Source organism: Canis lupus, chromosome 1, assembly GCF_048164855.1.
Source record: "Canis lupus baileyi chromosome 1, mCanLup2.hap1, whole genome shotgun sequence".
In the NCBI taxonomy this organism is placed as follows: Eukaryota; Metazoa; Chordata; class Mammalia; order Carnivora; family Canidae; genus Canis; species Canis lupus.
In genome coordinates, this window is record NC_132838.1 from 74,684,858 (window position 1) to 74,700,737 (window position 15,880).

General features: G+C 39.2%; 1 protein-coding gene and 1 long non-coding RNA gene across 8 annotated transcripts in view; one reads left to right on the forward strand and one right to left on the reverse strand.

Annotated features, from left to right (window-relative positions):
* The window catches only part of NAA35 (N-alpha-acetyltransferase 35, NatC auxiliary subunit), a 110,125-nt gene that overhangs the window by 93,514 nt on the left and 731 nt on the right, over positions 1-15,880 (reverse strand). For all 7 annotated transcript variants that reach the window (XM_072835587.1, XM_072835568.1, XM_072835562.1 and 4 more), the window contains exon 2: positions 15,248-15,376. In XM_072835587.1, the coding sequence (XP_072691688.1) occupies positions 15,248-15,371 (124 nt within the window). In that variant the 5' untranslated portion in view covers positions 15,372-15,376. The remainder of the gene's footprint in view (positions 1-15,247; positions 15,377-15,880) is intronic.
* Positions 13,759-15,556, forward strand: LOC140638468 (uncharacterized). Its single transcript, XR_012035501.1, has 2 exons — positions 13,759-13,892; positions 15,214-15,556. It is a non-coding gene; the product is annotated as an uncharacterized lncRNA (long non-coding RNA).

Consider the following 15,880-nt stretch of genomic DNA (forward strand, 5'->3'; position numbering starts at 1 on the left):
TGAAGAGGGACACTATATCCTACTTAAAGGATCTATCCAACAAGAGGACTTAACAATCCTCAATATATATGCCCCGAATGTGGGAGCTGCCAAATATATCAATTAATAACCAAAGTGAAGAAATACTTAGATAATAATACACTTATACTTGGTGACTTCAATCTAGCACTTTCTACACTCAATAGGTCTTCTAAACACATCTCCAAAGAAACGAGAGCTTTAAATGATACATTGGACCAGATGGATTTCACAGATATCTACAGAACTTTACATCCAAACTCAACTGAATACACATTCTTCTCAATTGCACATGGAACTTTCTCCAGAATAGACCACATACTGGGTCACAAATCAGGTCTGAACCAATACCAAAAGACTGGGATCGTCCCCTGCATATTCTCAGACCATAATGCCTTGAAATTAGAACTAAATCACAACAAGAAGTTTGGAAGGACTTCAAAAACGTGGAGGTTAAGGACCATCCTGCTAAAAGATGAAAGGGTCAACAGGGAAATTAAGGAAGAATTAAAAAGATTCATGGAAACTAATGAGAATGAAGATACAACCGTTCAAAATCTTTGGGATGCAGCAAAAGCAGTCCTAAGGGGCAAATACATCGCAATACAAGCATCCATTCAAAAACTGGAAAGAACTCAAATACAAAAGCTCACCTTACACATAAAGGAGCTAAAGAAAAAACAGCAAATAGATCCGACACTCAGCAGAAGAACAGAGTTAAGATTCGAGCAGAACTCAACGAAATCGAGACCAGAAGAACTGTGGAACAGATCAACAGAACCAGGAGTTGGTTCTTTGAAAGAATGAATAAGATAGATAAACCATTAGCCAGCGTTATTAAAAAGAAGAGAGAGAAGACTCAAATTAATAAAATCATGAATGACAAAGGAGAGATCACTACCAACACCAAGGAAATACAAACGATTTTAAAAACATATTATGAACAGCTATACGCCAATAAATTAGGCAATCTAGAAGAAATGGAATCATTCCTGGAAAGCCACAAACTACCAAAACTAGAACAGGAAGAAATAGAAAACCTGAACAGGCGAATAACCAGGAGGGAATTGAAGCAGTCATCTAAAACCTCCCAAGAGGGATCCCTGGGGGGCGCAGCGGTTTAGCACCTGCCTTTAGCCCAGGGTGCGATCCTGGAGACCCGGGATCGAATCCCACGTCGGGCTCCCGGTGCATGGAGCCTGCTTCTCCCTCTGCCTGTGTCTCTGCCTCTCTCTCTCTTTCTCTGTGTGACTATCATAAATAAATTTAAAAAATAAAAAAATAAAAAATAAGACCTCCCAAGACACCAAAGTCCAGGGCCAGATGGCTTCCCAGGGGGATTCTATCAAAAGTTTAAAGAAGAAACCATACCTATTCTACTAAAGCTGTTTGGAAAGATAGAAAGAGATGGAGTACTTCCAAATTCGTTCTATGAGGCCAGCATCACCTTAATTCCAAAACCAGACAAGGACCCCACCAAAAAGGAGAATTATAGACCAATATCCCTGATGAACATGGATGCAAAAATTCTCAACAATATACTAGCCAATAGGATCATCCAACAGTACATTAAGAAAATTATTCACCATGACCAAGTGGGATTCATCCCCGGGACACAAGGCTGGTTCAACACTTGTAAAACAATCAATGTGGTTCATCATATCAGCAAGAGAAAAACCAAGAACCATATGATCCCCTCATTAGATGCAGAGAAAGCATTTGACAAAATACAGCATCCATTCCCGATCAAAACTCTTCAGAGTGTAGGGATAGAGGGAACATTCCTCAACATCTTAAAAGCCATCTGTGAAAAGCCCACAGCAAATATAATTCTCAATGGGGAAGCACTGGGAGCCTTTCCTTTAAGATCAGGAACACGACAGGGATGTCCATTCTCACCACTGCTCTTCAACATAGTACTGGAAGTCCTAGTCTCAGCAATCAGACAACAAAAAGACATTAAAGGCATTCAAATTGGCAAAGAAGAAGTCAAACTCTCCCTCTTCGCCGATGACATGATACTCTACATAGAAAACCCAAAAGCCTCCACCCCAAGATTGGTAGAACTCATACAGCAATTTAAGAGTGTGGCAGTATACAAAATTAATGCCCAGAAATCAGTGGCATTTCTATACACTAACAATGAGACTGAAGAAAGAGAAATTAAGGAGTCAATCCCATTTACAATTATACCCAAAAGCCTAAGATACCTAGGAATAAACCTAACCAAAGAGGTAAAGGAACTATACCCTAAAAACTATAGAATACTTCTGAAAGAAATTGAGGAAGACACAAAGAGATGGAAAAATATTCCATGCTCATGGATTGGCAGAATTAATATTGTGAAAACGTCAATGTTACCCAGGGCAATTTACATGTTTAATGCAATCCCTATCAAAATACCATGGACTTTCTTCAGAGAGTTAGAACAAATGATTTTAAGATTTGTGTGGAATCAGAAAAGACCCCGAATAGCCAGGGGAATTTTAGGAAAGAAAACCATAGCTGGGGGCATCACAATGCCAGATTTCAGGTTGTACCACAAAGCTGTGATCATCAAGACAGTGTGGTACTGGCACAAAAACAGACACGTAGATCAATGGAACAGAATAGAGACCCAGAAGTAGACCCTGAACTTTATGGTCAACTAATATTCGATAAAGGAGGAAAGACTATCCATTGGAAGAAAGACAGTCTCTTCAATAAATGGTGCTGGGAAAATTGGACATCCACATGCAGAAAAATGAAACTAGACCACTCTCTTGCACCACACACAGAGATAAACTCAAAATGGATGAAAGATCTAAATGTGAGACAAGATTCCATCAAAATCCTAGAGGAGAACACAGGCAACACTTTTTTTTTTTTTTTTTTAATTTATTTATGATAGACACAGAGAGAGAGAGGCAGGCAGAGACACAGGCAGAGGGAGAAGCAGGCTCCATGCCAGGAGCCTGATGTGGGACTCGATCCCGGGTCTCCAGGATCGCGCCCTGGGCCAAAGGCAGGTGCCAAACCGCGGAGCCACCCAGGGATCCCAAAGCAACACCCTTTTTGAAGTTGGCCACAGTAACTTCTTGCAAGATACATCCACCAAGGCAAAAGAAACAAAAGCAAAAATGAACTATTGGGACTTCATCAAGATAAGAAGCTTTTGCACAGCAAAGGATACAGTCAACAAAACTCAAAGACAACCTGCAGAATGGGAGAAGATATTTGCAAATGACGTATCAGATAAAGGGCTAGTTTCCAAGATCTATAAAGAACTTATTAAACTCAACACCAAAGAAACAATCCAATCATGAAATGGGCAAAAGAAATGAAAAGAAATCTCACAGAGGAAGACATAGACATGGCCAACATGCACATGAGAAGATGCTCCGCATCACTTGCCATCAGGGAAATACAAATCAAAACTACAATGAGATACCACCTCACACCACTGAGAATGGGGAAAATTAACAAGGCAGGAAACCACAAATGTTGGAGAGGATGTGGAGAAAGGGGAACCCTCTTACACTGTTGGTGGGAATGTGAAATGGTGCAGCCACTCTGGAAAACTGTGTGGAGGTTCCTCAAAAAGTTAAAAATAGACCTGCCCTAGGAGCCAGCAATTGCACTGTTGGGGATTTACCCCAAAGATACAGATGCAATGAAACGCCGGGACACCTGCACCCCGATGTTTATAGCAGCAATGTCCACAATAGCCAAACTGTGGAAGGAGCCTCGGTGTCCACTGAAAGATGAATGGATGAAGAAGATGTGGTTTATGTATACAATGGAATATTACTCAGCCATTAGAAATGACAAATACCCACCATTTGCTTCAACGTGGACGGAACTGGAGGGTATTATGCTGAGTGAATTAAGTCAATCACAGAAGGACAAACACTATATGTTCTCATTCATGTGGGGAATATAAATACTAGTGAAAGGGAATATAAGGGAAGGGAGAAGAAGTGTGTGGGAAATATGGGAAAGGGAGATAAAACATAGACTCCTAACTCTTGGAAACAAACTAGGGGTGGTGGAAGGGGGGGGGAGGGCCGAGGGTGGGGGTGAATGGGTGACAGGCACTGAGGTGGGCACTTGACGGGATGAGCACTGGGTGTTATTCTGTATGTTGGCAAATTGAACACCAATGAAAAATAAATTTATTATAAAAAAAATAAATAAATAAAATTTCATTGTATTTCAAGGTAGAAAAGACACTTGAGTAAACAGCTAATCAAAAAACAGTATTCATCCCCTGTGAAATAGGTCTCAACCTTGACTGCATACTGGTATCAACTCCAGAGTTTGTGGCAATCTCAACGTTCATCGGTACCCTAAAACAATTAAATTCTAGGGGTGTGGCCTCTGCAGCGGTTTTAAAGCAATACAGGCAACTTCAATGTGCAGAAAGGTGAGAACCACTATCATAACATTTTAAGTAGCTTAAAAACTAATGGACAAATCTTACAGAAGGTGCAAAGCACTAGTTTTCAGCAGTTCTCAAAGATGGTTTCGGAACTGAGGTGTCTGTGATATTAAAATTACTTTCATAGTAATACTGGGGCACCTGGGTGGCTTAGTTTGTTAAGCATCCAACTCTTGATTTCAGTTCAGTTCACGATCTCAGGGTTTTAAGATTGAGCCCCGTGTCAGGCTCCAATCTCCGTATGGACCCTGCTTAAGATTCTTTCTCTCTTCCCTCTGCCCCTCCACCTCTGCTTGCTACTTCATGCACTTGTATGCTCTCCCTAAGAAATAAATAAAATTTAGAAATTTTTTTCACAGAATAAAACATTGTCTTTTTCACTTTGTTGACAATTGTAATGAAGATGTAAAAGCAATGGCATAAAGAGAAAAAATAAAAAGTGGAGGCTACATTGCTCTAGTTTTAGTACAAATTAAGAGTGTCCACAAGCTAGTGTATTCTTTACTTCCATGCACTTGCAGTTAAAAAAGACAATTTTTTTTTATTTTATTTTACCTAAGGAATCCTTGATAAAGCAGTAAAATCATTAACCTCAGGGCCAGGACCAGAGTGCAGCAAGTGAAGCACCTCCCATGCAAAATTTAAGGAGGCACTTGCCTTCACAGGTAGCAAATCCTTAAATGTTGCACTCGAGGTGCCTCAACTGCTTCATCCTAATGCTGACCCTGATATTTCTGATTATATCTCAATCGCTGAGTACATCTTTTAAATATTCTATTTGACAAAATGGGAAGTATAAACAAACACTTCTGCTGCATACCAATACAAGACGTTGTTTTAAGGAAAAGCACCTGCACAATTATCATGAAACACCATTTTTACTTGAAAGAACAATGGACAAAAACTATACTTATCTCGGAGAATACGCCATTTTCTTGAAACTAAATGAGTTTATTGCTTTAAGAAAAACAACTGACATTGTGTGTTGCTAATGATAACATTTGGGGAAAAATTGATAAACATTTGAGCTTTTAAAGCAAAAATTAAGAATTTGGAGAAACATCTGACACTGTGAACCTGATAGCTTCCAAATACTTAAAAGAGACTTTTCTGATGGTTTTGGTGGTGATACTAACAAATGTGCCTTTCAGTATTATATAGTTTTATCTGCATTTGGAAGATCTGCACTCAATGAACCAGTATTTTCCAAATGGCAACACATGTTCCAAAATTAGGCACAGATAAAAGATCCATTCAAAGTTCAGACCAGTGAATTTTAATATAACAGAGAATGCAAAGTCCACTAAATATGTCTTCAGATTCCTTATCACAACTAATCTTTAACAAACTACCACCTGTCAAGTTTCACTGTAATATCAAAGAAGAATATCCACAATTATCTGAAAAGGTTCCATTTCAGCTACATACTAAATGAGGCCAGATTTACCCCATACAGTTCAAACAGACACACAGATAAAGAATTCAGGTGCTCTCCGTTATGCTGACACTAAAGAGATTTTCAAAAGTATAAAACAACTCCACTCCTGTAAGTTACTCTGTTTTGAAAAATAAATATTGCACTTATTTTTCATTAAAAAACATCATGTTAGGGCAGCCCGGTGGCTCAGTGGTTTAGCACCGCCTTCAACCCAGGGCCTGATCCTGGAGACCCCGGATGGAGTCCCACGTCGGGCTCCTTGCATGGAGCCTGCTTCTCTGCCTGTGTCTCTAGGTCTCTCATGAATAAATAAACAAAATCTTAAAAAAAAAAATCATGTTAACATGCAATGGGTTTGTAATTGTTTTTAAATGAATTGATAATTATTTTTTAAATTTCTCAGTCTTCAATTTTAATACAGTGAACATCTATATATGTTGACACACAATTTTTAAGAGTTTAAACTGTAATTTTTAAGAGTATAATAGGGTCCTGAGACCAAAATATTTGAGAACTGCTGTAATAATTTATCAAATATTTAAGGTAGATTTGGATAGCTTCACCAAACTTAAAAATAAAACACTCCACAGACCTAGAAGCAAGTCAATCAGGGGACTTGGTTTCCTAACTGTAAAATAAAGGGTTAAACTAGCTGACTCTCATAAGGTCCCTCAGAAAACCAGTAATCCTGTGCCTGGGTGGTTCAGTAGATTAAGCGACCAACTCTTGATTTTGGCTCAGGTCATGATCTCAGAGTCCTTAGATCCAGTCCTACCCCTGGCTCCATACTCAGTGGGTCTACTTGTCCCTCTGCTTCTCTTCCCTTACACACACGCGCATGTGTGTTCGCTCTCTCTCTCAAATAAATAAAATCTTAAAAACACACACACACACACACACCAATAATCAGATCACAGTCAACTGTAGGCAGGAAACTTAAAATTTACTCGACTAAGCAAAGTGCAAGCACTCTCACTGCGTGATCAACAACTGGACACTGAATCATAATATTCTACAGCATTACAGACGTAAGTAGTTTGGGTCTTATTCAACTAGGAAGCAATTCTCAAAAATTTAAGTGAGAAGGATGTTTTACATTTATCATTAACAGAGCAATGACATCATCACACATCATATACTCTTTGGAAAATTCCACAGTACTAATAAGAGAATGAGAGTAAAAAGACAAGTTAACAACTGAGTTTTGTTTTTTTTTTTAAGATTTTATTTATTTATTCACGAGAGAGAGAGAGAGAGGCAGAGACACAGGCAGAGGGAGAAGCAGGCTCCATGCAGGGAGCCCGACGTGGGACTCGATCCCAGGTCTCCAGGATCAGGCCCTGGGCTGAAGGTGGCACTAAACTGCTTAGCCACCCGGGCTGCCCAACATCTCAGCATTTTTTTTTTTAAAGATTTATTTATTTATTCATGATAGATATAGAGAGAGGAAGAGAGAGGCAGAGACACAGGAGGAGGGAGAAGCAGTCTCCATGCCGGGAGCCCGACGTGGGACTCGATCCCGGGACTCCAGGATCGCGCCCTGGGCCAGAGGCAGGTGCCAAACCACTGAGCCACCTGGGGATCCCCACATCTCAGCTTTATATGGAAATAGTTTTACCACGGAAATTGTTTTGACCTTGCATACCCTTTAAAAGGTATTGACGCTCCCAAGGATCACAGACACACCAAACTGCTGAACTAAGTTAACACAATGATAAGTTACTTCTACTTTTAAGTTAAAGCCTTAAGTAGGTCCAGTAGTACATAGCTTAAAACACACAAAGAGCAATGGAAAAAATTAGATACAAGGAAAAGTTTATCAGTCAAAAAAATTTTTTTCTGCCACCTTGACAATAAACCACCTTTTTCTTTTATCCTCACTTTCATATAAGGCATGAATAGATCTGTGAGAGATCAATTTAACTCTTGTGAGAGAGCTGTGAGAGAAAATTTAACTCAATTTTGTGGATCACAGAATTTCCTAACATCTTACTGGACGTCCTTCCTTTTGCCTTGGAAATGAACGATGAATCATAACTTGTGGTAGAGTCTGGATATGCAGCAGTGCTAATAAGCACTTGTAGCATATGATCATTCTCCTGAGAAAAAGTTCTTAGAAGACAGAGAAAAGCATGTACCTATGTGACAAGACAAACACATATTATCATGTTATAAGCGAGCAGATCATGTGTAAACTGATGTTATAGATCTTTCAATATATTTCTACCCTTAACTTTATAAATGATGGTTAAGTTCCCAGGTAGGGTCCCTAGGAACACCCTACTTGAATCTATGACATTGTTGAAATCCAATGCGATTGTAATTGTGATATTCAAACAAACCAATTGAGGTTTACCACGGGGTAAAGGTGGCTAACTGAACACAGGCAACTACCTTTAATTCTCTCCTGAAATCTCATTAAAATAACCAGAGGAAGAGTGTGTGTGTGTGTGTGTGTGTGTGTGTGTATAAGAAAGGTATACACTCCAAAAAAGAAAACCAAGTGCAGAAGTAGTACAACAAAATTGGGGAAACCTGGAAATAAAATACAAGTAGTTTCTTAGCAAATTCAAGAAAACAGAATCCTAAAACCAGGAATGGAGAAAGCCAAAACCAACCTGACTTACCACTTGCTTCTAAAAGAGCAGAAAAAGGAAAGCTAAAACATGGAAGACTGAGCAGACAATGCAGAATCCTGTCCTAATTTACAGAGCAGGATAACTGCCCCTCCCTAACACTGAAGACTTTCTTTGAAGAAGGTAAAAACATCTCCAGAGACATAAGGTTACTGGAAGGCTAGGGTATATAGTACTGGAAAGAGGGAACATTAAGTGAGTATGTGAATACCCCAGATCTCTTCCTCCCCTTCACTATTTAATCATAGGCAGTCAAGTCAGAGCTTCAACTTCAAGGCAAAAGATTAAATTTTCTCTACTAAACATAATCTTTCCAAGTAGAAAGAGCTAAATAACTTTTATCAGAGGTTCTCTAACACAAAAGCAAAGTCAGATCATCTGATAGTGGCAGTCAGTGTAAATAAGTCCCACTCATAAATTTAGAGCTTCCAATTGGTTTTTTGGTCTCCCACCCCTAGACAGGCATCAAAGAATTTTTAGATATCTGAAGTAATGCCCAAATATGAAAGATAAAAAGGAAGTATCTTCCTAAAGGAAACAAACAAACAAAAAAACAAACCAAAAAACCAAAAAAGGAACATTGGAGAAAAAAGGCACTATGTAAAGGAACATTCAAAAGAACTATTATCCTTAGAGAGATAAACCATTGCAACCCTGAAACAAAAACGGGACATTTTACTTTCTTAAAAAAGGGAGGAGGAATACTAAGAGAAAAGAAATGTTAGAAATTAAGAACATAAAAAAAAAAAAATTAAGAACATTAGAAGCAGATAAGAAAAATTCAGTAGGTTTGGAAGATAGAGTCTTAGTCCATTCAAGATTCTACAACAAAAAAATATCATAAGCTGGACAGCCTATAAACAACAAATGTTTATTTCTCACAGTTCTAGAAGCTGGGAAGTCCAAGATCAAGGCACCAGCGGATGTTTGGTGAGGGCCTACTTGCTAGATGGCCGTCTTTCTGCAATAACCTCAAATATCAGAAGGGACTGACTAATCCCATTCATGTGGGCTCCTCTCTCATGATCTAAGCACCTCCCAAAGGGTCAGTATACAAAAAAAAAAAAAAATACTCTCTGTAAGAATACAAAAAAACAAAACAAAACAAAAAAACAAAACAAAACAAAAAAAAAGAGGAAATAGAGTACTTAAAGAAAGTTTCCTAGAACTGAAGAATCAGACAAGATGAGAGGACCTCAGAGTTGTCAACCAGACAAATCACTGTGAAAGGGATGTACACGGGGTCATACAGAAGATCCTAAAGGTTACCTATGAAAACTCAGTTATCAAAATGTCATCAAACTTAATAGCAACGTCAGAGCAAAAACATCAATGGGTCACGCCCTCGAAATTCTCAAAGGTATCCAAACATGTTATTATCAATAAAGTGGGAGAATAAAGACATATTCAGACAACCAGAACCTCAAAAAATTGTATCTTCCATGCATTCTACTCAGGAGGTGACTAAAGACGTCTAATTTATATTAAAGTAAGAAACCCCGCTGCTAATGATCTCAGGATCACATGATGTACAAAGGCAAGAAGCCCAGATTGGAGCAATAAGAGGCTGGAGGAGAAATTTCTTCAAAGAGATGAAAACAATAGATGTCTGAGGTGTCTGAATGTCTTAAGGAGATTTAGACAAGTAGTAAAGAGTCTAAGGTAGAATTAATGACAACCACATAGATTTTTGGATTAAAAAGTTTTGTGTAAGAATTATACAGGAAAGAAAAAGAAAAACTTTACTCTTTAGCTCAGCTATGGATAATATTTGCATATCCGTAATGTAGTTATAACTATAGATAGAACTCCACAGGGTAGCCTGGGTGGCTCAGTGGTTTAGCGCCACCTTCAGCCCAGGGCTTGATCCTGGGGACCCGGGATCGAATTCCGCGTCAGGCTCCCTGCATGGAGCCTGCTTCTCTCTCTGCATCTCTCATGAATAAATAAAATCTTAAAAAAAAAAGAAGTCCACAGATAATGCCAAATCGTGAATGCAAGGAATCCAGAAGTAACAATAAAAGCATGCTATCTAGAATTATGGATATTAAAATAACCAGCTAAAAGAGGGAAGGCGTTGACTTCTGAGGACAACCTTTCTGTTAACCAAAAATTCCCAACAAAAAGGAGGCTACACAATACCTAATTAATGAGAAAACCTGTTAAGATGTATTCAACAATGCAGAAAAGACCTCAAAGTGCATCAAAGCTCCCATTCTCTTCCCACTGCTTATTCTATGTTAATGCTAGTTGTTAGAGGTGTTAGGACATCCAATATCCATATGTTCCCTTCCCCAAGAATCCAGGGTCAGAAAGATTAAATGATAGTCGAATATTATTGAAAGTAACCTAAATAGAGTGAACTACACAGCACTGTTGGCATTTTGTGCAAAACAATTACTTCTTTGTGGGGGCTATCCAGTGCAGTATCCTTGGTGTGTACCCACTAGACACCAGCAGCCACCCGCCTCCTACTGTGACGACCAAAAATGTTGCAAGACATTGGCAAATGTTCCTTAAGAAGCAAAATCAACCCTGGCAGATAATCGCTGATCTAAAGTGACCCACAATTACTAGTACAGCCCACCCCACCCATGCCCCACCACTGAAAACATTGAGAAGATGTAACAAGGAAAACATAAATTTCCAAAATCAGAATCACTTAAAATTTTCTTTACAGATCTTTGCCCAATATACTTACTTAGATTTGCCCAGATCTTTCACCAAGCCATTTCCATCTTTTTCTTCTTGAATAAAGTAATACAAACAGCAAATTCCTAGAACAAGGACTCTCAGATTGGGGTTTATAAATTCAGCAGAGGAGTCCATGAAAGTTTTATCAAGAATCTATGTTTTGTTTAAGATAATTGTTAAATGCCATGTAATCAGTTTGGTGATAATTTTTTAAGAAGATTACAGATTACCAAATGGATACTAACATTATAATCAAGTATTGCTATAATTTCAGTTCCCAATCTTGTGTTCGTAATTACATTGGTTTCAGGCAATCACCCAAAATGATAGCATTTAATGTAATCCAGTGGTTCTCAAACCTCTGAAGTACAATATCCAGATACTCTAATATGAAGAAACATGGCCTTAAAATATTTTTTTTTTTTTTTTAAGATTTTATTTATCTGAGGAACCCTGGGTGGCTCAGCTGTTTAGCGCCGCCTTCAGTCCAGGGCCTGATCCTGGAGACCAAGGATTGAGTCCCACATCGGGAACCCTGCATGGAGCCTGCTTCTCCCTCTGCCTGTGTTCTCTGCCTCTCTCTTTCTCTGTGTCTCAAATAAATAAATAAATAAATAAATAAATAAATAAATAAATATCTTAAAAAATATATATATATATTTTATTTATCTGAGAGAAAAAGCGCCTGCACGAGAGTGGGCACGTGCAGCAGAAGAGGCAGAGGGAGAGTGAGAAGCAGACTCCTCGCTAAGCAGGGAGCCCAATGCTGGGCTTCATTCCAGGACCCTGGGATCATAACCTGAGCCAAAGGAGACGCTAACCAATTGAGACACCCAGGCACCTTTCATTCACTCTTTAAACAAATATATCTTAGGATCTACAAACATTCTAAATGAGAGAAGACAACACAAAAAGGAAAAGGAACAAGAAACTTAAGAATCCTAGGTTTTAAAAGAGGAAGAGAAATCAATAAAAGTTTTCCAAAAGTACTGGGCAAGAGTGGGACAAACTGGATAAGTGATGGGGCCTTAAAACATGGGGTGAGAAAGACAGAGGAGGAATGAGTAAAACCATCAAAGAGAGAAGGATATGAAATGACAGGATAGGCCCATTTCATTCTAGACTAAAGCTCAAAAAGAATGGAAGTAATGACAGCCAACCTTGGATTACCTCTGAGTTCTAGATACCTGACAGTGTCATCAATCTAGGATAAACAGTGTGGAAGAAAAGAATCTGATAGGTAGAAGAATGAGCAATATATATTTTATGATCATTTAAGTTGTAGGTTTGTACTTCAGAAAGCACCTAATTTTAGACAACCAAATGAAATATGAAGATCAAAGACTTTTTATAGGAGGCAATGAGATGGTTTGAATTAGGCAGTTTCCTAGAGAAGCAAAGCTCAGAAGTGTTAGATAAATGACATGTTACATACCAGGCACAGTAACAGTAATAGCACCATATATTCAAAATAATTTAAGGGGGGAAAAAAAGCCCTCCTACCCCCCAAAAAAGGCCAAGGGCCTCAATGTTGAAAATAGGAAATGTGGAGGGAATGTGTGCCATCTGCCTAACAGGAAATAAAAGAAGTGATGAAATTAGAATTTGGTCCAGAAGACTTCGAAGAGTCACTAAAAGAACAGATAGAAATGTACATGAAAAACACTGTCATCACTATGCAGATTGCTTTCTCGGTACCAAAATAAATAATCCCCAAGGTCTAGTCAAATACCATCGCACTGTTACTGAAGAGGAAAGACCACTGCAACAGTTACAGGGTATAATATTTGTTTTAAATTTAGCCCTCAGAAAGCTGCTGGAGTCTAAGCTAAATTAATACTATGAATCTGATTTCAAGAAAACAAATTATTAATAATATAGGCTCAAGAGCTCCCAAAAGACTTTAGTCCTAAATCTATATGTAAAGGAAGATCACTTCTACATCAACTTTTTCATTTCAAATATACCTCACATCTGTGCCACTTCAGACCAAGCAAGAGCTAATTATTGAAAAGTTAATAGGATGGTTTGAGGTTGGCAACAAAATGACATGCTCCCCCTCCTCAATCCCCACTGAGACAGGAATAAAACCATATTGCCTATTTAAGGTTCTGCTCATGAGGAAGCAAAATTACTCACTCTCCCTCAAATATCCAACTCTCATGAACTCTGGTGAGAGTAACAGTTCATCTGAGTCTAGAATAATTCCCTCACATTCACTTACAGAAACTCCACCACTCCTCTAAGGCCCAACTCAAGCCATATGAACTTCATAAAGCCTTTTCCATTTAGGTTCAGAACAACAACCCTCTAATATAGATCACTTAAAAATCAGTGCAGGATGACGGGCATAATCCATCAACAGTTTAAGATCTCTGGGCACAAAAATTACACTGTAACTTACACTTCTTTCTCTCTCCCTTGGATAGATGGATATGGGCAATCCCCCAATTTCCAGTCTAATATTCTTTCCACAATTTCACTTTTGCTTTCTTTAAATGGACACGTTTCATAACAAAGGGTCAGTGCACGTGTTATCATTTTGCTTATGCCCAGCTGACTCCCTTACCACCTGCAGCTACTCCGAGTCTCTACTCCTCCTTCTAAGGGCACTATTCTAAACACTCCATCTCATCAACAACGAAGACTTAACCTTCAGTTTAGTAAAAACAGAGAAGCCATCAGGGTGTGTATCCCTCTACCATTCCTCCCCACTCGTTTAGAAATCTACCTGTTTCTTCACCAATCCTAACCTCAGTTCCTCCTGTCTCAGTAATTCCTCATTCTGGTCCCCTAAGTTAATTTCTCTACCATGTTCTTTATCCCATCCTCTCTTCAAATTCAATCTCTCACTCTACCATTTTTTTTTTCCAAAAAAATTTTATTTATTTATTTGAGAGCATGAGCAAGAGAGCACAGTGGGGAGGGAGGCACATGGGGAGGGCAGAGGGAAAGGAAGAGGTAGGTTCCTGAAGTGGGGCTTGATCACAGGAACTGAGCAGGAGGCAGCTGCTTAAACAACTGAGCCCCCCAGGCACCCCTCCCACTCTACCATTTGTCTCTTTCCTGTCTCTCCCTAAGACCCATTCTCCTCAGACAACAAATATGCTCACTTCTCTAATCATTTATGCCTTTGCATTTGTTAAACCATTACTATGTTCCAGGCAATGTTCTCTGTGTTAGGCTTACAGACAAGATGTCTGCACTCACAGAGCTTTATGTTCCAGTGGGTAGGGCTGACAGTAAACAAGAAATAACTGAAAGGACAGCTTCTGATAGTATATAAGTATTATAATAAAAAATAAATAAAACAGAGTGATTCAGGTGAGGTAGAGTCGGACAGAAGAGAACAGGGCTAAATCTACTAAATCTACTTAGATTAATTGTTTGGAGACATCCTCCCTGGGGAGCTAGCATTTAACTGGCCAGGAAGGAGCCAGCTATGTGAAGGTAAAGACCTGGAGGCAAAGCAGTTTAAGATACAGAAAAAGAAATATGCAGAGGCCCAAGGGGAAAATGCCCTGGTGAGCTTAATGGCATAGAAAGGACATTGTGACTAACATAATGAGCCTAGTTGGGCAGTGGTACAGAAATGAAGTCAGTGGTAGACAGGCATCAGACCACACAGGCCACGGGGATGGAATATGGATTTTATTCTATATTGAACAGGAAGCCACTACAGGCTCTTAGACAGGAAATAATGTGATCTGATTATTTACAAATCTCAAACATATAATAGTCCACCATCTTTAGGTCAAGACAATTCATGTTTGCACAGTCTGAAATTATTGCCATGTACTCTCTCATCTGTTAAGGCTAGAAAAACTGAAGCAACTGCTTCAACATCTGTATTTCATGCACTATCAAATACTGGCTTTAAATGAAAGTTAAAATTATTAAGAGGGTAAGGAATGAATAAGTGTGGTTAACAAACTTGATAAACCACACTTACCTGTTGCTTACGTTTGAGTCTACAAATCACAAGATTTTATTTTACCTTTTCCCAGGTTGTTAATTTCTAACCCAAGAATTCAAACTCACCTCGACAAGCTTCTTCAAAATCTTGGGTTATGTCCACCCAGCTTGTATTGCTTTTTTCCATCTTTTCTGGTATACTGAGCTCCCATCCTGAATCATCATCTTCTACAGAAGCTTTCATGACCATAATGCCTATAAAATTAACACTGGTGTAAAAGAGATTGTGGCTTTCAGGGCAAGACTATTTGCAAGCCATGTGTGTTCACTCAAGTCCTGGATGGAAGTCTTACTAAACTGCCAGACTTCATCGGAGTTTGATAGTGGCAACTGGGAAATAAAAAAAATAAAAAAAAAAATAAAAAAACCTTAACGCAATTAAACCTTACGTTAAAAGCACTGCTGCTTATTTACTAATAGCCGAGCACCTACAAGGGCTTTTAAGAGCTTGCCTTCCCACCATCCAAGGAAAAAAATCAGAAGCCACCCCGCCACCACTGGCCCAAGCAGGATGAACTCCAGAGCTTTCAACTTTGCACACCGGACACAAATGAGGAAGGCACTCTTCAGAGCCGCCTCTCGCAGCCCGGGGGCCCACGAGGCAACTATTGAGTCAGGGTGGTCCCTCACGTGCCCGGAGCTCTCCGGGCCCGGCAGGACCCCGCACAGCCTCGCACGGCGGGCACCGAGGGCGGGAGC